At 47.8% G+C, this 21916-nt stretch overlaps 1 protein-coding gene across 5 annotated transcripts in view; it reads left to right on the forward strand.

Moving 5' to 3' along the window:
* The window catches only part of PARP16 (poly(ADP-ribose) polymerase family member 16), a 30476-nt gene extending 25258 nt beyond the window's left edge, over positions 1–5218 (forward strand). For 3 of the 5 annotated variants that reach the window (XM_074392803.1, XM_074392805.1, XM_039469391.2), the window contains 2 exons: positions 2303–2444; positions 3810–5218. In XM_074392803.1, coding sequence (XP_074248904.1) covers positions 2303–2444; positions 3810–3951 — 284 coding nt within the window. In that variant the 3' untranslated portion in view covers positions 3952–5218. The remainder of the gene's footprint in view (positions 1–2302; positions 2445–3809) is intronic. The other 2 variants (XM_074392804.1, XM_039469392.2) reach the window with 1 other exon arrangement.
* Positions 5219–21916: the final 16698 nt, after the last annotated feature.

The raw sequence follows: 21916 nt of genomic DNA on the forward strand, positions 1-21916 counted from the left end.
GTAATCACGGTGGGTCCAAGCAGCCAAGGAAAGCTTTGGGGGAGAAGGAAAGATTTGATTTTTTTTTTTTTTTAAATGAGTGGTGACGCCAGCACATGGGCTTCTTAAAGGTAGGAATGAGGTCTCATTCATTCTTGGGTACCTGGTATCAGCAGAAAGCCTTGGTATGTCCTTGATATTCAATAAGCATTTGCTAAATGAAGCAAAAGATGCTGGGTCCAGACCCTCCATTCTACACCAGGGTATGCCAGAGCCCTCCAGGATGTGAAGGGCAGCCAAGGCGCTGGGGAGTCCTGGGTTCTCCCAAGAGTGATGACTAGGTGGTACCTCATCCCACTCCCCTAATGTTTTCTTGAGACTGCCCTGTCTCCCCTCACCACTATGTGGCTCTCCTTAAAGGCAGAAGAGTCACAGAACTGTCATTCTAGTCTCCAGAGCCGGCTTGTTGGGGCTGGGTGTGGTGGCTTATGCCTGTAATCCCAGCACTTTGGGAGGCCAAGGCAGGTGGATCGCTTGAGGTCAAAAGTTTGAGATCAACCTGGCCAGTGTGGTGAAACCCTGTCTCTACTAAAATACAAAAATTAGCCAGTTGTAGTGGCATGTGCCTGTAATCCCAGCTACTTGGGAGACTGAGGTGTGAGAATTGCTTGAACCCGGGAGGCAGAGGCTGCAATGAGCCAAGATGGCACCCCTGAACTCCAGTCTGGGCAGCAGAGTGAGACTCCATCAAAAGAAAAAAAAAAGGCCGGGCGCGGTGGCTCAAGCCTGTAATCCCAGCACTTTGGGAGGCCGAGGCGGGTGGATCACGAGGTCAAGAGATCGAGACCATCCTGGTCAACATGGTGAAACCCCGTCTCTACTAAAAATACAAAAAATTAGCTGGGCATGGCGGTGCGTGCCTGTAATCCCAGCTACTCAGGAGGCTGAGGCAGGAGAATTGCCTAAACCCAGGAGGCGGAGGTTGCGGTGAGCCGAGATCACGCCATTGCACTCCAGCCTGGGTAACAAGAGCGAAACTCCGTCTCAAAAAAAAAAAAAAAAAAAAAGAAAAAAGATCTGGCTTGTTGGTTCTACTGAGAAAGGAGAATTAAAATGGACTATTCTGGCCTCTAATGTAAAACAACTGGAATCTTGAGATGCAGGCCCAGATCTGACCCACCATCCTCCCAAACCAGACAGCATGGGATATTTGCATTTATAATTCTTAAGAAGTTTGCAAACTGTGACATTAAACATCAAAACAAAACCTTCTAACCTCTGCTGTCACGCAACTTTGGTCTTTGTTTTGTTTTGTTTTTGGTAGAGCTTTTTTGTGTTATTAAAAGAAAAGGGTTTTTTGTTTGTTTGTTTGTTTTAAAACAAATCTTGGCATGAAGGGTGGAAAATAAATGTTCTAAGAAGCTGAAATCCAACATGGTTCATTTAAAATGCCTGTTAAGGCCAGGCGCGATGGCTTATGCCTGTATTTCCAGCACTTTGGGAGGCTGAGGCAGGCCGATCACCTGAGCTATCAGGAATTCAAGACCAGCCTAGCCAACATGGCGAAACCCCATCTCTACTAAAAATACAAAAATTATCTGGGCGTGGTAGCAGGCACCTGTAATCCCAGCTACTTGGGAGGCTGAAGCAGAAAAATTGCTTGAACCTTAGTGAGCCAAGACTGTACCACTGCACTCCAGCCTGGACAACAAAAGCAAGACTCTGTCTCAAAAAAAAAAATACGTGTGTACATATGTATATATATACACACACACGCGCGCATGCATGCACGCACATAAATAATAAGCATGTATATATTTATATATATAAACCCACCTCTTAAGCATTTTATATATATGTGTATATATATATATGCATCTATATATACATATATATAGAATGCTTGTTATATATATAAAAATATATATATAATGCTTGTGTGTGTGTGTGTGTGAGATATATATAATAAAATGCTTGTTAAGAGGCAGATTCAAATCAAATCCTGTTCCTAGCTCCCAGTCCCAACATATTTCTTTGCTGTGGCCATCAGTTTGCGACTTCCTTGTGCTCTCCCGACTCAGTTTTGTTTTTTCTTCCTTGTATCCCTTATATTTTCCTACTCCTTTTTCCCTCCTCCCGTTTGCCTGCCTGCCAGATTCTCCAGTTCTTTCAGTGCTGCTTCATGCACACACAGGCCTGTTCGTCAGCTTGCCAGGCCGCCTTCCCCCTCAGCACCAGGAGGCTTGACTTGTTTCCATTTATAATATGCTTCCTTGGTAATATTTTCCTCCCAGTGAACGTGTGTTTTACTCTCCTTATTCAGATTCCAAGGAGGTAGATCGCAGACGAGCGAGAATCAAACACAGTGAAGGGGGAGACATCCCTCCCAAGTACTTTGTGGTCACCAATAACCAGCTCCTGCGAGTGAAGTTCCTCCTGGTGTATTCACAGAAGCCACCCAAGAGGTAAGGACGCTCCCTGTGTGAGGTCCAGGAGAAAAACTAGTGGCTACATCCAGAGTGCTGGCTTTCTTAGTTGTCGTAGGTATCAGCCTCCCCTCCCCTAACCTTAGACCTCTGCTAGGTATCAAGTATGTAAAGCACCATGGTGGACATGGTGAGGGATAAGATAAAGGAGCGGGAGAAGGTGTGATCTTAACCCTAAGAGAACTGTATTCCAGTGAGAAGAGAGAAAGATTGATAAACACAAATAGCATGAGGGACTGACTGAGTACAAATTGGCTGCTCCAAACAGTGTGGCCCCTTAGCCACTAGGCCCATGATTCTAGTCTGAGGCCCACCAATGAAGTTAAGCTGAGAGGCAGGGCCGTGACTGGACACTGGGTGGGATTGTGCACAGGCTGGCTCAGTAGCTTCCCACAGTGACTGCTGAACCACTGACTGCTCCTCTCTGGACCTGAGATACTTCATCTTTATCTCTAAAATGAGGGCGTTGAATTTAATAGCAGATGTGGGTCTTCAGACCTTACCAGCTTTGGTGGGTGCCTAGTCCCATCTCTGCAGTGTGGGAGTGGGAGTATGTGTGAGGCTTACCAGGGTTGGGGGCCACTCTTGAGATCTTGTTGCATTGCTGGAATCCACAACGGTGCTTCTTGCAGGGGCCAGCAGTAGGCAAGTAGTGTGACAGGAGAAGGGGTCACTTTAAATAGTCCCTAGTCCTGCTTGTATACATCAGTGATTTCCATGCTTCCAAACCTCATAAACCAGTGAAGTCTCCTCCCCACCCCTGCCCAAATTTGGGAAATCTCTATAGGGTGCCTGGGTCCAGCTGACATTATGCTTTGGTTTAAAATCATCTGATTTTCTCTTCATGAAAATTCCATTCCTTTTCCACTTCTCCCTGGAGTGTCTCTTCAGTGCACACTTGGATGGTTTAGATCATCTCCTAGTGGGCCAAAGAGGATTTCCCCAGCTTGAATTTGTATCTGCATGTGTCTAAAAGTGAAAAGACTAGCTAAATAATCTGCCACCTGCCACCATCTGGGGAGACACCCTGAGTTAGGTCATTGTTATAGATACCAAGATGGGGGGTTGTAAAAGGTAAAAGAGGAGCTACAGAAGGGAAGATCAGGATGAGCTCACTGCATAGCTGTCTCTGCACATTTATAAAATATGCTGTTGAAAGGCGTGTCAGTGCCCGGGCAAACAGCCCCAGATTTCTTGAGCAAGGAAGCACGAAGCTTCATTTCATGGCTCAGGCAGAGGATGAAATTCATCAGTTTGTCTTTTTTGAGCCAGACTTGTCGCACACACTTAAAAAAAAAAATGTTTTTCTCTTTTTGCCAACGCCACTCTTTTTTCCCTTTTAAGCAGGGCTTCTTCGAGCCAGCTCTCCTGGTTTTCCAGCCATTGGTTTACGGTCATGATATCCCTGTATCTGCTGCTGCTGCTCATAGTGAGTGTCATCAACTCCTCTGCTTTCCAACACTTCTGGAATCGTGTGAAAAGATAATCTTTTGGGGGCTACCTTGACTATGTGCCTTATGGTAACTTGTTCTGTACCTCCTATGCCTCGTGTCCAGCCGGACTGAGCCTAGGGGCTGACTGGGGGACCACAGGACAATTTTCATATGCCATAAATATATCAATTGCCTTTGATGATGTTCCCAGCCACACTCCAGTCAACAGGGACTACTAGTCCCTCATTCTTAGGATTTGGGGGAGCCCTTCCTTCTGCTCCTTCTTAAACAGTCCTAGGGAGTTGGCTTTTCAGCTAGGGCCAAAGGAAAAAGCCCTGCTGCATTTAAAAACAAAGTGTCCAAGCTGTCAGTGGTGTGTTTACAATCGCTCCTGGCAGAGGTTGGCCCTTTCTCTAATGCCTTCTGGAAGGTGGAAAATGTGGGAACTATAAATCACTAGGCGGTTGCCTTGTTTTGACTTGAGACACCCAAGAGGAACAGTCATGTTTCTCATAAAAATCAGTGGGATCATTTTTGAATTCCATCAGCCTTTGTATATGAATGCAAAACATTTTAACAGTTTCCTCAAATCAACAAACAGCCTTCTCCTGCAGCTGTGCTTCCCCCACCCCAACAAACCATGGATGAGAAAGAAAGGAATCAGGGGACTGATAAAAAATACAGACATAATGAGCAACTCAAATCATCTTTTTCTAAAAATTACCACCCACTGATTACAGCTGAAATGGAACCAAATGTTTGTTTTCTGATTTTTTTTTTTAATAGCTGTTTGACAAATTAGTCTTTGTGAGCTGAGTTAAAAGGGGAAATTTCTAAACCTAGTGTACTGATTGGCCAGTGTCCACGGCCTCCTTCCTGGCTGTTTCAGAGAAAGGAATTTGAGCTATAGGCTCGCCTCCTGTTCTCATTCTCACAAAGCTGCCTTGACTGTGGCCTGCCAGCCACCAGTACCATGCTTGAAGGCCTTCTGAGGCCTTCGAGACAGAGGCCTGCCTCAGTATGCCACAGATCCATGTGGATAGAGCCTCCTTCAGAGAGGTCATAGGTCTTCAGGACTCAGCCTGGGGTTTAATGGGTAGGAAAAGCCTTCTGGGCACCTAGAGAGCCAGAGCCCTGCTTGCTGTATTCTCTGCTGGGTTTCAGCCCTAATAGAGCCCTATACGATTTGGGAGTGAGATTTCTGTAAAGAAGGGGAGAAAATAATTTTTCTATGATTTGTAAAGTTGTGAAAGAGCCACGACCACAGTTTTTACATTGACTATTGGAACATTTCAAAATAAATAAAGATATTTTCTTAATGACTTAAGTCACCTTTATGAGTATTTTCGGCATCAACATGAGTCTGCCCTGTATGTCTTGTTGAAAACCTTATCTTCCATCATTCCTTGTTTGAACTTGCTGTTTGCTGAGAGCATATATCACCAGGATATCTAGGAGGTGTTGGATTTCTAGCCAATGACTTAATAAATGTGAGTACTGCATGCCAGGCACCAGGAATATGAGCAGGATCAAAGCCAGAAAGACCCTGCTTTCACGCAGCTGACAGCCTGGCAAGGTGGACAGATGGACAAATATTTCAAGAGTGAGGTTGGGAGTTCATGGTATTATAAAGTTTAGGGAAATACTTGGCAAGAAGCCCTAACATGGTCTAGGGTTAGAGAATACTCAGGTGACACGTGTAACATTGCAAGGCACCTAACTGTACTGATTATTCTTCACAGCAGGCCTTATCCACTTTTTAAAATTATTTATTTGTTTTTTTATTTTAATTTTTGAGACAGAGTCTCACTCTGTTGTCCAGGCTGGAGTGCAATGGCACAATCTCGGCTCACTGCAACCTCTGCCTCCTGGGTTCAAGTGATTCTCCTGCCTCAGCCTCCCTGTAGCTGGGATTACAGGCGCATGGCACCTAATTTTTGTGTTTTTAGTAGTTTCACTATGTTGGCCAAGCTGGTCACCAACTCCTGACCTCAAGTTGATTAGCCCACCTTGACCTTCCAAAGTACTGGAATTACAGGTGTGAGCCACTGCACCTGGCCATTTTTGTATTTTTAGTAGAGACAGGGTTTTGCCATGTTCGACAGGCTGGTTTCGAACTTCTGACCTCCAGTGATCTGTGGGGAACACCCCCGTGTGAGACCCCTAAAAGGCGTGAGTCTCACTATACGGTGAGTTTGATCCCAAACACAGTTTCCTACTGGAGGCAGTCGAGCTATCCGGAAATATAGGAACTGAAAGATGAATGATCAGTTTCAGAAGATTGAGGGTTCGAGTCCCTTTGTGGTCGCCAGATGTCGTGGACCGTCCGGACGGGTAGGCACGTCTGCCCGGGGGTCTCTCGACCTGCAAGAGGGTCCCAATACCTGGAAGAGGGAGTGCGCCTGGGAAAATAATAAAGACAGAGAGAAAAAGCGAGGCGTCTGGAGGGCTGATAGGCTGTGCCTAAACAGCAAATTTTATTTTTCAAAGGCCAGGAATAAATACACTTTCTTGGCTTTGGTTTACGTCATAGTAAGAGGAATGTAAATGTATGCCTCACATGGCCTATACAATAGAGAAGTCAGATATGCGATCAATGGTTGTAAAAAGTAACAAAATTTTCTACAATCACAAAGTTTGTTTATATCCAAACATCATTATATCCAAACATTGTTCACGAGACTTGTTTATATCCAAACATTATTCAGGAGACTTGTTTATATCCAAACATTGTTCACAGACTTGTTTATATCCAAACATTATTCATTATTCGGGAGACTTGTTTATATCCAAACATTGTTCAGGAATCTCTGAGTCAGGAATCCAAGCCATCCCTAATGGTGGCATTTTTCTTTGCAAATATCAACAGTTAAACCATTATCTAGGGTACAAGGCAGTTAGGTAAGTAAAGGTTAAAACTTATTCTTAAAGTCATAAAAAGGTCATAGCAGGAACCGGTTGCTGGTAGGGGGTTACTCGGTCTAGCAGCAACGCATAGTTTTAGGCCCAAACGATATTGTGGTTGATATTAGAAACTGATCATTCATCTTTCAGTTCCTATATTTCCGGATAGCTCGACTGCCTCCAGTAGGAAACTGTGTTTGGGATCAAACTCACTGTATAGTGAGACTCACGCCTTTTAGGGGTCTCACACGGGAGTGTTCCCCACAGTGATCCACCCTCCTGAGCCATACAAAATGCTGGGATTACAGGCGTGAGCCACCACGTCCAGCCAGTCCCAGAGAGTTTAATAGCTTGCCCATGGTTTTATTACTAGGATGTGGCAGAGCTGGGAGTTGAACCTAGCAGACTGATTTCAGCGTAAGTCATATAACCAACTTCCTTCCCCCAGAGGAATTGATTCTAGGTTAAGAGATAGAGGAAAAGTATTTCAGGCAGTAGGAACAGCACATACAAAGACCTGGAGTTCTTGTAGAAGCTAAAAGCAGGCAGGTTGTAAAGGAAGAGGCAGTGATGAGAAATTAGGCTGGAGAGGTAGGCAGGGACCAGATCTTGAAAGACTTTAAAAGCTGTGGGCAGAGTTAAAGCCATTAGAAGGGTCTGAGCAAGGAAATGATGAGATGCTTTTCAGAAAAATCAGTCTAGCTGGTGGTTGGAGAATGGATCTAGAATTACTTTGAGGATTAAAAGGATTGATGCTTATGGTAGTACCCAGTGTGGAGTAAATCCCTGATATGTGTCCGTTGCTGCTATTACTATTATTTGTTTTTAAGGGCCCAGCAGAGCAGATAGCCTGCAAAGGAGACAGCAGTGGTGACCAGAGAAACAAGAGACTGAGAGAGCAAAGTGACATGGAAGCCGAAGAGGAGGGCTAGATGAGCAGTGTTGAACCCTGCTGAGAAACCAGGGTTATACCTGAGAAGTGTCTGTCGGGTTTACTGGATTGGAGATATTGGCAAAGCCAGGAGGAACAGTTTCAGTGGAGTTCAGTGTAGGGGATGTGAACGATTAGACTGCATAGATGTGAAGTTTTTGCAGTTTCCAGAATTCTCAGTTCCCTGAGACCTGGCCATATGTCTCAAATTAAGAACCCCTGCTTTGGCCTTACTCAGCTGTGCCACATTAGCTCACTGCTAGAAAGCAGGGCTGAGGAGTGGGCCTCTCATTCCAGCAATATTTGTTTCAAACCTAGCTCTGTCTTTTTTTTTTTTTTTTTTTTTTTTTTAAGTTTTTCTGCTGCACCCCATACATCTCACCTCCAAACTACCCCGCCACACACAGAAAAAGAAATGTGGCCAGGCGCAGTGGCTCACGGCTATAATCGCAGCACTTTGAGAGGCCAAGGTGAGCAGATCACCCGAGGTTGGGAGTTGGCGACCAGCCTGACCAACATGGAGAAACCCTGTTTTCTACTAGAAATACAAAATTAGCCAGGTGCGGTGGTGCACACCTGTAATCTCAGCTTCTCGGGAGGCTGAGGCAGGAGAATCGCTTGCACCTGGGAGACGGAAGTTGCAGTGAGCCGAGATCACGCCGTTGCACTCCGGCCTGGGCAACAAGAGTGAAACTTCATCTCAAAAAGAAAAAAAGAAATGGTAACGCAATACCTGATATGGCTGTGGGCACAGAAGATACATAAAGAACGGTCTTGCCCTCCAGGAGCTCCAGTGTTGGTGGAGGGACATGAAATAGCAGGTACGTGTTGATATGGGGGAAGGAAAACTCTGGAGTCTGGAAGGTTCGAGTGGGCAGGAGAGAAGGCTAGAGCAGGGCCACATTATGACTTCTGTGGACCCTGGCCAATTTTGCCTTTCTGGGCCCCTTTTTTTCCATAAAAATATTTAAAATTTTATTAATGCATTGATGAATATATTAATATGTACTAACCTATGTTCTTCCACTTAAATTATTTTTTCTTCTAATTTTAAAGGAAAACATTTTTGCAATGTGAGCCTTAGGCCCTGTGCCTGCTATGTCTAATGGAACAGTTAGTGCTGGACTGGTGTACCAGGGACAGTGCAAGACCTCGGGGTACCTGGGAATGGAGAGGCAGGAAGGAGGCAAGCCCTACATGAGACCGGAACATTCTGTTTAGCACCCTCAATCTATATAGACCCTCAATCTTAGGCAGATCCCACAGGCCAAGCTGTGGGAGTTCAGTCAGGGTGGTGGGAAAGATTTTAGAGGAAAAGTTATAAAGTTATAGGAAATAGTTACAGACTTTTTTGGAGGGCGGGGGGTTTGCATAGCCTCAGTAAAAGGTTTGGCTGAAGGCAGCCTAAGCCTCTTTGCCTTGAGTTAATAGCAGAAAAGCAAATAACAAGGGGATGTGGGAGAGTTTCTCTAAATAACATGTTTACTTGTGGTCCTGAAAGTAACCTTTGATCATTTGCGGTCAGGATGGCTCTCTGGGAGGGAGGGCGACCAGGTCAATTACCCTCTAGTGGTGTTGGTTCAAATCCTTTGTCATTTAATGTATGTTGACTAAATGCTAGTGAGGCCAGCTAGTCAGCCCCGCCGACCCCCCCTCCGCCCCGCGCCCCCGTGCCCCGTGCCCCATGCCCCATGCCCCACGCCCCATGCCCCACGCCCCACGCCCCATGCCCCACCGTGGCTGCTACAGCTCTTTCGGTTAGCGGCCTGGCTCCCTGGTTTGCTCTTTGACTGAATATCCCTGTCTATCCCTGTCTGAGTACGTTATTCATTTATTCATCTGTCGTGCAGCTGGGGTCTGTGGGATGGACCCGGCACCAAGCAGCTCTGGGAAAGGTGAAAGTGGTTTAGGTGGAGCCACCTCATAGGGGCCCCCAGCTGCCTTAATCTCAGCTACTCTCTGTAGCTAATTTCAGCTACAATTTTTTGCCTTAGGTCTTGTGAAAAGCAACCCCGTCTGCCCTCTGTCACTAATGCCATTGTAAAGGGGGATTTCTCACAGGTGAGGTCCTTGCCTCTGAAAATACCCAGCATCCAATGAGCTGTCAGTTTCTACCAGAAAGGAAAGGAGTTCTATGGGGATAAGTACACGTGTGTATGAGAAAGAAGTAGAGTAGGGGAAGTGGTTCAGTGTCATTTCTGTTTAATTCATTTCATTAAACACTGATTGCCTACAAAACTGGTAGAGGAGTGGCGAGTTTGTGATTTAAACAGCCCGAATCAGATATTTTTCTTGAGAACATGGCCTCATCACATCTGAGCCCATTCCTGCTAAACCCAGGAGGTTTGTGTTGGCATGGAGTCAGCCAGCACTCTTCCCGTTGCCATGGTGATTCTTAGGCCCTCGGGCTGGATTTAGCTCACACAAAAATAGGACCACGCCCCTCTCTAGGCCCCTCCACAGCCCCCCTTCGTCTCTCTCCCCACTCCCCTCCTCTCCACTGTGCCCCACCTCAGGATTTTTCCATCTCTTGGCCTTTGTTTGTTTTTGCCTTTGTCAGTCTCCTGCCTCTGGATGGGTTTCTGTTTGTTTCCAGACTGTCTGGGGCTGTGCACCATGGAGACAGTGTCCTGGACTGCCTCTAGCCCTGATCTGGTTAGAATAAGCCCCTCTCCTTTGCATGCATCTCCAACCTGACATTTGGAGCATCCAAAACAAATCATGACATTCCCAAGTAAAGATAGAAAACACTGTCTCCACCCACTCTGACTGGTGCCCCTGTCCACCTGGAAAGGGTTTTTTGAAAATTTCCAGTGCTCTGCTGCAGTGTCCATATACTGCAACCCTGAAAAGGGGAAGCAGCATTTATTGAATACTTAGTTTATATCAGCCACTGGGCTAGACTTCGCTTGCGTTAAAAATCTGGAAATTAGGCCGGGCGCGGTGGCTCAAGCCTGTAATCCCAGCACTTTGGGAGGCCGAGGCGGGTGGATCACGAGGTCAAGAGATCAAGACCATCCTGGTCAACATGGTGAAACCCCGTCTCTACTAAAAATACAAAAAATTAGCTGGGCGTGGTGGCGTGTGCCTGTAATCCCAGCTACTCAGGAGGCTGAGGCAGGAGAATTGCCTGAACCCAGGAGACGGAGGTTGCAATGAGCCGAGATGGCGCCATTGCACTCCAGCCTGGGTAACGAGAGCGAAACTCTGCCTCAAAAAAAAAAAAATCTGGAAATTAGCCGGGTGCAGTGGCAGCACCTGTAAACCTTCCTACTTGGGATGCTGAGGCAGGAGAATTGCTTGAACCCAGGCAGCAGAGGTTGCAGTGAGCCGAGATCGTGCTACTGCATTCCAGCCTGGGCGACAGAGACTGTCTCAAAAAAGAAAAAAAATCTGGTTACCTGCATTAAAATTCAACTTCAAGCTCCTTAAGGACAGGGAGTAGGCAGCCTTTGATATGGTCAGTGCTGGAGGAGAGTTTGTTGAAGGAATAAAGGGGTGCAAGGATACAAGTAACTTCCCTATCACAGTAGAGGGTAATGGTTGAATGTCAGCAAAAATAATGAAATTAGACTTGAGAAAAAAAATGCATTGACAAGCCATTGTGAATGAGTGGGAGTTTCAAAGAAGGTTGTGGACATTTGTTGCTTGAATTCAAGGAGTCCCATTTGCTTTGTCACCAGAAGTACCTTTTGAGATTAGTTGGGTGGGGAGGGCAGTGCCTTGCATTGTTTTTTTTTTATTTGTTTCACTCTTGTCGTCCAGGCTGAGGTGCAGTGGCACGATCTCAGCTAACTGCTACCTCTGCCTCCCGGGTTTAAGTGATTCTCCTGCCTCAGCTTCCCAAGTAGCTGGGATTACAGGTGTGCAACACCACGTCCAGCTAATTTTTTTGTATTAGTAGTAGAGACTGTGTTTCACCATTTGGCCAGGCTAGTCTTGAACTCTGATCCGCCCACCTCAGCCTCCCAAAGTGCAGGGATTACAGGCGCAGGCCACCTATAATTGCTTTGCATTTTATTTAAAGTGCAGATGGTACCGAGAGAGGCTAAACTATTGACTTGAAGCTTATTCATACACCTGTGAAATGACTAAAAACAATACCTCCTTAAGAACAGGTTTTAATGAGTTAGGGAAGGGTGATGAAGGAGAGATCACTAGGGACTCAAGGGCAAGAGGAGCTTTGACCATGTCAAGGGGTGGGGCCACTGTAATCAAAATTTGCTGTAACCCCAGTTGGCCAAAGGAGGACCCCAGTGAAAATAGCATGTGGTGCTGCCAGGCTTTCCAGCCATCGCTAGTGACATTAGTTAGTTTAGTGGGTGGGTCAGGAATGCCAGTCTCAATTTATTGGAAGCACGGATTGCAGGCCGATTTAAAGATGCAGTTTTACTGTTGAGTAGTACAGGTACTTACTCCCAAATGAGCCTATAATATATTGCCTATCAGAGATCTGTAGGGATTTAAAACTAGCACATCAATTAGATTTTCAAAGGGCTAGAAAGTATTTGTCCTCTTAGTTCTTTGGCTATGAATAAGGCCATCTGTTGTTCTTGTCACCAAGGGTTCATTGACCCTTCTGGTACCATACTTCAGCTTCCTCTCTGGGAAGTGATTGCTTCAGACATGGGCATGTGACCCAACCAGTATTTCATCAGAATGAGCCAGGAGTTTTGAGATAATAGTATCTCATTTTGATATATCTCATATCTTTTGATGAGATAATAGTAGCTCATCAAAATGTACCACAAGTTTTGCTGGGGCTCCTGGGAAAGAGACTTGCATTTCCAATGGTCCTGAATGTGAGAGGCTGGGCTTTCTGCTGCAATCTTGCTGCCTTGCAAAGTCTCAGACTGACGCCAACACAGTGGAAAGCAGAGCTGCTGTCCTATTGATGTTGTTTGAGTACTAAATCCAGTTATGTGCTGGGAGCAGTGGCTCACGCCTGTAATCCCAGCACTTTCGGAGGCCAAGGTGGGTGGATCACAAGGTCAAGATATCGAGACCATCTTGGTCAACATGGTGCCTCCTGCATGATGTGCATATTAAAAGAATTCTCATTTGGCTGGGCGTGGTGGCTCACACTTGTAATCCCAGCACTTTGAGAGGCTGAGGCCGGTGAATCACCTGAGGTTGGGAGTTGGAGACCAGCCCGACCAACATGGAGAAACCCTGTCTTCACTAAAAATACAAAATTGGCAGGGTGTGGTGGTGCATGCCTGTAATCCCAGCTACTTGGGAGGCTGAGGCAGGAGAATTGCTTGAACTCAGGAGGTGAAGGTTGTGGTGAACCAAGACTGTGCCATTGCACTCCAGCCTCGGCAATAAGAGCGAAAACTGTCTCAAAAAGAAAGAGAATTGCCTCATTTAATCCTCACAATATCCCTGTAAGGCAGACACTATTCTGTTTATTTTACAGAAGAAGCAGGTTTGGAGGTGACTTGTGCAAGGTGAAAAGGCCAGAAAGAGGCAGAACCAGGGCTGACTAGAGCTGGAATAAAAGGCAGGCATGGCTGGGCACAGTGGCTCATGCCTATAATCACAGCAGTTTGGGAGGCCGAGGTGGGCAGATCACTTGAGGTCAGGAGTTCGAGACCAGCCTGGCCAACATGGCAAAACCCGGTCTCTACTAAAAATGCAATAATCAGCTGGACATGGTGGTGTGAGTCTGTAATCTCAGCTACTCGGGAGGCTGAGGCAGGAAAATCGCTTGAACCTGAGAGGTGGAGGTTGCAGGGAGCTGAGATCATACCACTAAAGTCCATCCTGGGCAACAGAAAGAGACTCCATCTCAAAAAAAAAAAAGAAAAGGCAGGCAGGTGCAAGGCTGCAGCTAGAGGGGCTGTCTGAGCAAAGAGGGCCGAGGCTGGTGGCATAGGAAGACGAGAGTGCCAACACCAGGCCCAGTGGATAGAAAATTGAGTTCCCTTTCCAGGCTGGGGTTGTGAGCTCTGCTGTGTTTTATGAGCATGAGGGACCTGCAATGTCAGAAGTGGATGCCATGGGAAGTCCCCCGACACCCACTCACTCAGAGCTCTGAGCTCATCTCCCATAACCTTCCCAGCCCCATCATTGCATACCCAGGAGGTGAGCCCAGAGGCACACATGACACTGAATGTGGGACAGGAAGGGGATAGCCCCTCCCTTCCACCCCCACTGCCTGCTCAAGCCATCAGCCTGCTCTGATTAAGTTGAAATTGTTGAGACCTTGCATCCAGGGGCTGCTGGCAGCCAAATCCCCCTGATTGCCTGAGATGTTCCCCACATCAGAGAATAAACAGTCTCCCTTGTCTGGCCAGCTGGGCTGAGCAGCATTCCTGTCTCTCAGCCTGCCTGGCTGGGTGGGGCTGCAGCCCTTCGTCCACCTCCAGCAGAGGCCTGGAGGACCTGGTGAGTGGATGTGAGGGAAAAGGAAGGTAGCTGGTCTGTCACCAGGTTGAATGGGACATTTCTCCTGAGTCCCCATTTTGCCCCAGCACCGGGCACCTCAGCCTCAAGCCACTCCAGGCACAAGTCCTGTGTTTATGACTGTCACTTAAGAGGAGGCCCCCGCTAGGCCACTGTCCCTGGGGTGGGAACCCTTTCACCCTTGCCCAGGGGCTGCCTAGGGAATTCGATGCCTACACCATTCCAGTTAGATCTGAAGTCATCACACTCAAATGGCTCATTTTACAAAAGTGGACACAGAGTCCACACAGTTGAGAGATGGAAGCAGTGTAGCAGGAGCGGCCACGGAAACGGATCTCTCGAACACCGACTAAAGGAGGGAGGAGTTTATTCTGCTGGGAGACCAGGCAGTAATTTGTCAAAAACCCAGCTCCCCTAACAAAGGAAGGTTCTGCCTTTATTTTTTTATTTTTTTAATTTTTTTTTGAGACGGAGTTTCACTCTTGTTACCCAGGCTGGAGTGCAATGGCGCAATCTCGGCTCACCGCAACCTCCGCCTCCTGGGTTCAGGCAATTCTGCCTCAGCCTCCTGAGTAGCTGGGATTACAGGCACGTGCCACCATGCCCAGCTAATTTTTTACACCTTTAGTAGAGACGGGGTTTCACCATGTTGACCAGGATGGTCTCGATCTCTTGACCTCGTGATCCACCCGCCTCGGCCTCCCAAAGTGCTGGGATTACAGGTTTGAGCCACCGCGCCCGGCCGGTTCTGCCTTTATATAGGCTTATACTTTAGATGTTACCCGTGGAAGAATCTTAGGTCCATAGTTTTAGGACTCACATGTGAAAAGGTTTCTGGTTTGATCTTGTTTGTTTTAAGTAAAAATAGTGCCTTCTGGAGAGTTTTCCCAAGGCCTAGCCTGTCACCTATAGGAAGGTAAAACCAGAGGCACCAGTAGGTCAACCGTTTCTTCTACTGAAATGCAGCATGACAGTCAAAGGGAAAGTTGATCTGAGAAACCTGGGTCTCCCTTTTCAGCAGGACTAGAACCCTGTCCTTTAATTCCTACAGCCTTGAGATGCTGTGGTTAGGATGACGTGAGGAGCTCTGAGCAAGAGGAGCTGCCCGTGTTTTTGCAGAGAAGCAGGAGTGTTTTCATCCTAGGCCTGTTTTGAAGATCAGGCTGGTGGCCAAGCTGTTTCCTGAGGAAGCAAGGCTTCTGGAAAAGCGCTGTTCACCAGGTGCTCCTAAATCATCGACTCGGGAGTAGAGCTGGGGCAGTGGAACCTGAGTGGGCTCTGCCACTGCCCAGAGTCCACTGTCCAGTGTCCAGCCTGACCTTAGCCAGGCTTTGGGAGGCAACCAGGGACCGAGGGCAGAGTCCTTGGGAAGGCGGAGCTCCCCCCAACATACAAGATCTGCTTCCCTGCCCTAGGACTCTGGCCTGGGTCTGTGGGGGAGGAGGAAGAGCTGGCTTTTTCAGCCAGTCTGCAAAAGGAATTCCTCTAAGAGCCCCCTCTGGCCGCAGACAGGAGGGGGAAGGAGGCAGTGTGGGAACCAGGGGTCTCTGTGGACAAGTGTCTCACTCCCTGTCTGTTTCAGTCCTACAGCTTTGCCTTTGTCTAGCTGAGCGGATCAGTGTGGGTTTGTGTGACTTCTGGGTTTGTGTGTGTAGGTGGCTGCATTTCTGGTTGGAGCTGGCTCCTTGGTAGAAAGTATGTACTTGTTTTGTTTCCCTGAGTGTAAGTATTCACATCTCTGGAAGCCCATGTATGTGAGTATCTTTGAGGGAAAGTGTGAGCCTCTATTTCTTTTTTTCTTTTTTTGAGATGGAGTCTTACTCTTTTGCCCAGGCCGGAGTGTAGTGGCGCGATCTTGGCTCACTGCAACCTCCACCTCCCAGGTTCAAGTGATTCACCTGCCTCAGCCTCCCAAGTAGCTGGGACTACAGACGTGTGCCACCATGCCGGGCTAATTTTTTGTTTTTAGTAGAGACAGAGTTTCACCATGTTAGCCAGCATGGTGTCGATCTCCTGACCCGAGATCCGCTCACCTTGGCCTTCCAAAGTGCTGGGATTACAGGTGTGAGCCGCTGCGCCCCACCCTCTATTTCTTGCATAGTTGAATTGGTCTACCACCTACCTACGTGTGTTTGTGAAAGTACTCATATGAGGTTATTTTGGTATAAATAATACGTCGGTGAGCCTCTGAAAGCATATATGCCCCTCAAAATGAGCAGCCACCCATGACTTTGTGGGCTCCTTGTCAGCTCAAGGCCAGGCTTTGCGGAGGAGAGGGGGGTGAGGCTTAGCTCAGAAAGAGAACTGAGCAGGAAACTGAGGCTCTTCTCTGCTCCCTGCCCTTCCCCTCCCACCAGGGTGAGACTCAGGTTGGCCCCTGAGTACTGTCTGTACTCACAAAGGCTGCTTTTCCTCTGGAGTCACTAATTTTACCTGATGCTATGAGAGAATTGTATTGAAGATGAAATGTCTAATATATAATGTATATTAAAAAAAAAGAAAGCATATATGCCTATTTGTGCAGAAGCATTCATATACTCATTCTTGTTTTATGATTTGCTGATTTATTCAACAAACATTTTTGAAGTGCTTGTTCTATGACTGTCCCCACGCCAGCACTGGGAATTTGAAGAGGTGTCTGTGGCCAGAGTAGATCCAGGGTGTGGACATCTAAAGGGTGGACCCAGGACATGGGCCTCATGGAAAGGAACTGTGGCAAGTAGAGAGATAAGCACAACACTTAGCAATGGTCTCGGTGCCTGTGTGTGTTATTGCGTGTATATAGGTTACTCTGTGTGTCTGCCTGTGGTAATATTCATGTGTGTGTTTCCTTGAAGGTGGAACTCACAGCTTTCCTGCCATCTATTCCTTTGCCTGGGTAGACAGGCTGGGTGGTGAGAGGGCACTGACCTAAGAGTCCAAGATACTGGTACTGTTCCCAGCTTAGACTCACTTTGTGATCTGGCCTTAGTTTCCTCATCTGTAGAATGAAAGGATTAGATTACCTCATCCTTAACTGTATAGGCCTTGTTTGGTGTACAGGAGAGTGATTGATTCCTGAGTTAATTTAATTACTTTTTAGAGGTCAAATCGGGAGATGCCTAATTGAAGAAGCTCTGGGTTCAGACAGAACTCGGTTTTAATCCCAGCCCTGCCATATGGGTTCTGTGTCCTTTGGTGTTACTTAACCTCATCAGGATTTTTGTGAGGATTAAATAAAATAAATGTGTGTTACCAGCAGAGGCTAAAATAAATAAATAAATACATACATAAATAAATAAATGTGTGTAAAGTATTGCGCATGGGCTAGGCATGGTGATTTATGCCTATAATCCCAGCATTTCGGGAGGCCAAGTCAGGAGGGTCACTTTAGGTGAGGAGTTCAAGACCAGCCTGGGCAACATAGCCAGACCCCTGTCTATACAACGGAATTTTTTTTTTTTTTTTTTTTTGAGACTGAGTTTCGCTCTTGTTACCCAGGCTGGAGTGCAATGGCGCCATCTCGGCTCACCGCAACCTCCGCCTCCTGGGCTCAGGCAATTCTCCTGCCTCAGCCTCCTGAGTAGCTGGGATTACAGGCACGCGCCACCACGCCCAGCTAGTTTTTTGTATTTTTAGTAGAGACGGGGTTTCACCATGTTGACCAGGATGGTCTTGATCTCTCGACCTCGTGATTCACCCGCCTCGGCCTCCCAAAGTGCTGGGATTACAGGCTTGAGCCACCGCGCCCGGCCATATACAACGGAATTTTTAAAAATTAGCCTGGCATGGTGGCCTGTGCTGGTAGTCCTGGCTACTCAGGAGGCTAAGGCTGGAGCATCACTTGAGCCCAGGAGGTTGAGGCTGCAGTGAGTTGTGATCACACCGCTGCACTCCAGCCTGGGCAACAGAGCAAGACCCTATCTTGGGGAAAAAAAAATTGTTGAGCATGATGCTAGACACATAGTAGATGTTCAATAAATATTAGTTTTGTTCTTATCTACAAGTTTTCCAGCTTTCATCTGTTACAAATGTTGGGTTCAGTAGACACGCTGACAAACTGAATTCATGTAAACTATATGTTTAGGGAATTCTGGCCCTATGGTGTTGTGGGTGGGGACAGTGGGGGGGAAAATCTGGCCTTTTCTTTGGTGCCTTCTAAGAAGTTGCCAGCTGAGATCTGTGTGAACTGCTCCCTCCACTCCATCCTCTGATGTGGGTCCTTGACGTCTTCTCAGTCTTACATACACATAATTCCTATGCGACGCAGGTTCAGCACCCTCTTCTGACCTGGTTCTGCCCTTGAACCCCTACCCAGTGAGGCAGGATGCTGAGCTAAATAGGATCAGGCCACAGGGCAGAGCTGGGTCAAGTAAGTCTTCAAGCTCCCTGACATGTCTGTGCCTGCCTGACCAGCCCCAGTATGGGCACATCCAGACAGGTGGAGGGCCTCCGCCTCCCATGATTGATATTCCTGGGAGGGCATCCCTCTGCTCCTGGCTCAGGTGGCTGAGAATCCTAGAGCACCTGAGAGACCAAGGAGGCCTCCATGACCCCTGTGCCCTCAAGGCCTCTGGAATGGCTGAGTTCCAGCAGGTACAAGGATAGTTGGGGCGGGTCTAGTGATAGTGCCTCTCAGCCAGGGTTGCTGGGGGTGACCATCTTGGGAATCCCCTAGAACCTGTTAAAACTGGCAGCTCTTGTCCTCTCCCAAAATATCCCTGACCCGGGGGGACTCAGGGAGGGGTTTAGGGTGCAGCCAGTGTTGCTGAGTTGGGAAATTCTCTGGAAGTGAGCACAGGGTGGCCAAGGCCCTGCGGGAAGCAGGGAGAGGGTCTGCCTGGAGGTCATGCTGGCCACCACAATGACCGTCCCCAACATGAAAATTGGTTTGATGGTCTCTCAGCTCTAGGAATGACCCTGAAGGTGGGAGTAACTTAAACTGCAATAGGCCCTCTGGGGGTCATTGTGACAGCCCCCCACCGTATCTGGCTGCTCTGTTTGGGGCCAGAACTGGGAATTTTCCTTTTGAAAAAAATTGAAAGCAAGGGAGCAAGCAGTGGGTTGTGGCCTAAGTAATGTGTTTAAGGAAATTTCTGCTTCATGCTGGCCAGGGCAGGGAATGTCTGGTCAAATAGCTGCTGACGGCCAGGGTCCCTGTAAGTAAACAGGCCGCCTCTGATGGCCGCCCTGAGCTCATTTCCCTCAGCAGTGTGCAAGAGGATGATGTCACCATGAGCAGGCCTCCTTGTCGTGGAGTTTGTCAGGGAGCAGGATGGAAGCTCGGTGATTGCTGGCAGCCTGGGTGCTGCGGCCCACTTACTGCAAGCAGCTGCTTCCATACAAGCAGCTCTGACACCCTCCTACACATACTCCATGGGACTCTAGCCACATCCGTGACCCCACAGCAGGGGTGTTCCTGGGGAGACCTGGGATTAACTGTCCCATATCCAGCTTCCATCCAAAGCCTCTCCCTCAGCCAGAAAGCTGGGCTTCCCCCGGTCTGTGATGGGCATGTAGGTTGGGTTCAGTTGTAAGGTGTGGCCCCTGGAGGTACAGGCTCATGTTCTGCCCCTATGGAGAGCAGATGGTAGGAACGTGCCCCACAGCCTGTCTCCTGGGGCCAAGCAGTCAGGTCCAGAGGGGGACTTTCCATGAGCAGAGAGCCCAGGTCAGGGGAGTTTAGGAGGTAGGGTGGGGAGGAAGTCACAAAGCCCTCTCTGTGCCTCCTCCACGGGCTCTTCCTGAGCCCTGCAGCCACGAGACGAGGTTCATGGGGTTTGAAAACTATGAAGCAGAATTACTGAGGAGCAGCTGCTGGTTTGGGACAGGCTCTACAGCCTCCTCACTCCCTCAGGCCATCTCCATGTCACCTCCTGGCCAGGGAATGGGGAGCAGTAAGACTCTTAAGCAGAGAAGTGGGCAAGGAGCTACTTGGGGGTAGGCTTGGGCCTTTTCCTTCTTGTAGCCCCCCAGCATCCTGGCCTGGCTTCACGGTTGGCTCATCAGTCACACAGACTAACCCCACAGAGTAACTGGCTCACACTCAGTGGCTGCCTGACCTACTCCAGGCTGACCAAATCCTCAGACGGACCGACAGGCTCACAGGAGACTCACTGCTTCCGTGATGTACAGCCTGATTGACCAATAGGCCATCTGTTAGTCTACTTATTCAACAAATAGTCATTGAACACCGAGTTTGTGCCAGATCTTGTGCTGGGTACAGGGGATACAGCCATAAACAAGACAGACAAGATCCCTGCTCTTAAGGCACTGAAAGTAAGTGATATGGCTTGGCTGTGTCCCCACCCAAATCTCATTTTGAATTGTAGTTCCCATAATTCCCACATGTCATGGGAGGCACCAGGTGGGAGGTAATTGAATCATGGAGGCGGGTCTTTCCCATGCTGTTCTCATGATAGTGAATAAGTCTCATGAAATCTGATGGTTTTATAAAGGGGAGTTCCCCTGCACATGTTCTCTTGCCTGCTGCCATGTAAGATGTCCCTTTGCTCTTCCTTTGTCTTCCGCCGTGATTGTGAGGCCTCTGAGCCATGCGGAACTGTGAGTCCATTAAACCTCTCTCCTTTATAAATTACCCAGTCTCAGGTATGTCTTTATTAGCAGCATGAGAACAGACTAATATAGTAAGTAAACAATGATGGAGTGTGATCTGTATATTACATACTATGAAAGAAGTGAATGAGATTCTATTGGAGACAGTATACAGCAGGCCATCTCCTGGATATAACAAAAGTCAGAGAAGAGCTTCCTGACACGTTGTCTGAGACCTGGGGATTAAGAATGAGAAACAGTCTGGCCGGGCGCGGTGGCTCAAGCCTGTAATCCCAGCACTTTGGGAGACCGAGGCGGGTGGATCACGAGGTCAAGAGATCGAGACCATCCTAGTCAACATGGTGAAACCCCGTCTCTACTAAAAATACAAAAAATTAGCTGGGCATGGTGGCTCATGCCTGTAATCCCAGCTACTCAGGAGGCTGAGGCAGGAGAATTGCCTGAACCCAGGAGGTGGAGGTTGCGGTGAGCCGAGATGGCGCCATTGCACTCCAGCCTGGGTAACAAGAGCGAAACTCCGTCTCAAAAAAAAAAAAAAAAAAAGAATGAGAAACAACCATGCAAGAGCCAGCAGAAATGCTTACCAGATGGAGAAGGGCAATGCCAAGGGCTTGAGGTGGGGAAGAGCTTGGCATAGTCTTGGAATAGCCAGAAGACCCATGTTACTGGAACACGGTGAGGGGAAGGCAGTTAAGACTCTAAGCAGAGAGGTGAGCAAGAAGCTTCTTGGGGGTTCTTGCCTAAGTGGAAGGCAGCATATGGGCTGCAGAGGAGAGCAGGAGCCTACCAGACAGACAAGACAGGGCCTTGGAAGCTGCAGTAAGGACTTAGGGAGTGAGGGGAGACCCTGAGGACTTATGCAAAAGTATGACACACATTCAAGAAGAAATACACAATGGAATTTATATAATAGTTAAACCCTGCCCCCGCCCCCCACCAAAACCCTCCAGGCCCAGATGCCTTCATTAGTGAACTCTACCAAACATTTAAGGAAGAAATAATACCAACTTTATATTAAATCTTCCAGAATATTGAAATGAAGGGAATCGTTCCCAACTCATTCTATGAGGCCAGCCTTACCGTGATACCAAAACCCGAGATATTCCAAGAAGGCACGGCTGCTAATACCTGTAATCCCAGCACTTTGGAAGGTTGAAGAGGTGGGTCACTTGAGCTCAGGATTTCAAGGCCAGCCTTGGCAACATGGTGAAATCTTGTCT

This window comes from Saimiri boliviensis, chromosome 2 (assembly GCF_048565385.1).
Source record: "Saimiri boliviensis isolate mSaiBol1 chromosome 2, mSaiBol1.pri, whole genome shotgun sequence".
NCBI classification, from domain to species: domain Eukaryota; kingdom Metazoa; phylum Chordata; class Mammalia; order Primates; family Cebidae; genus Saimiri; species Saimiri boliviensis.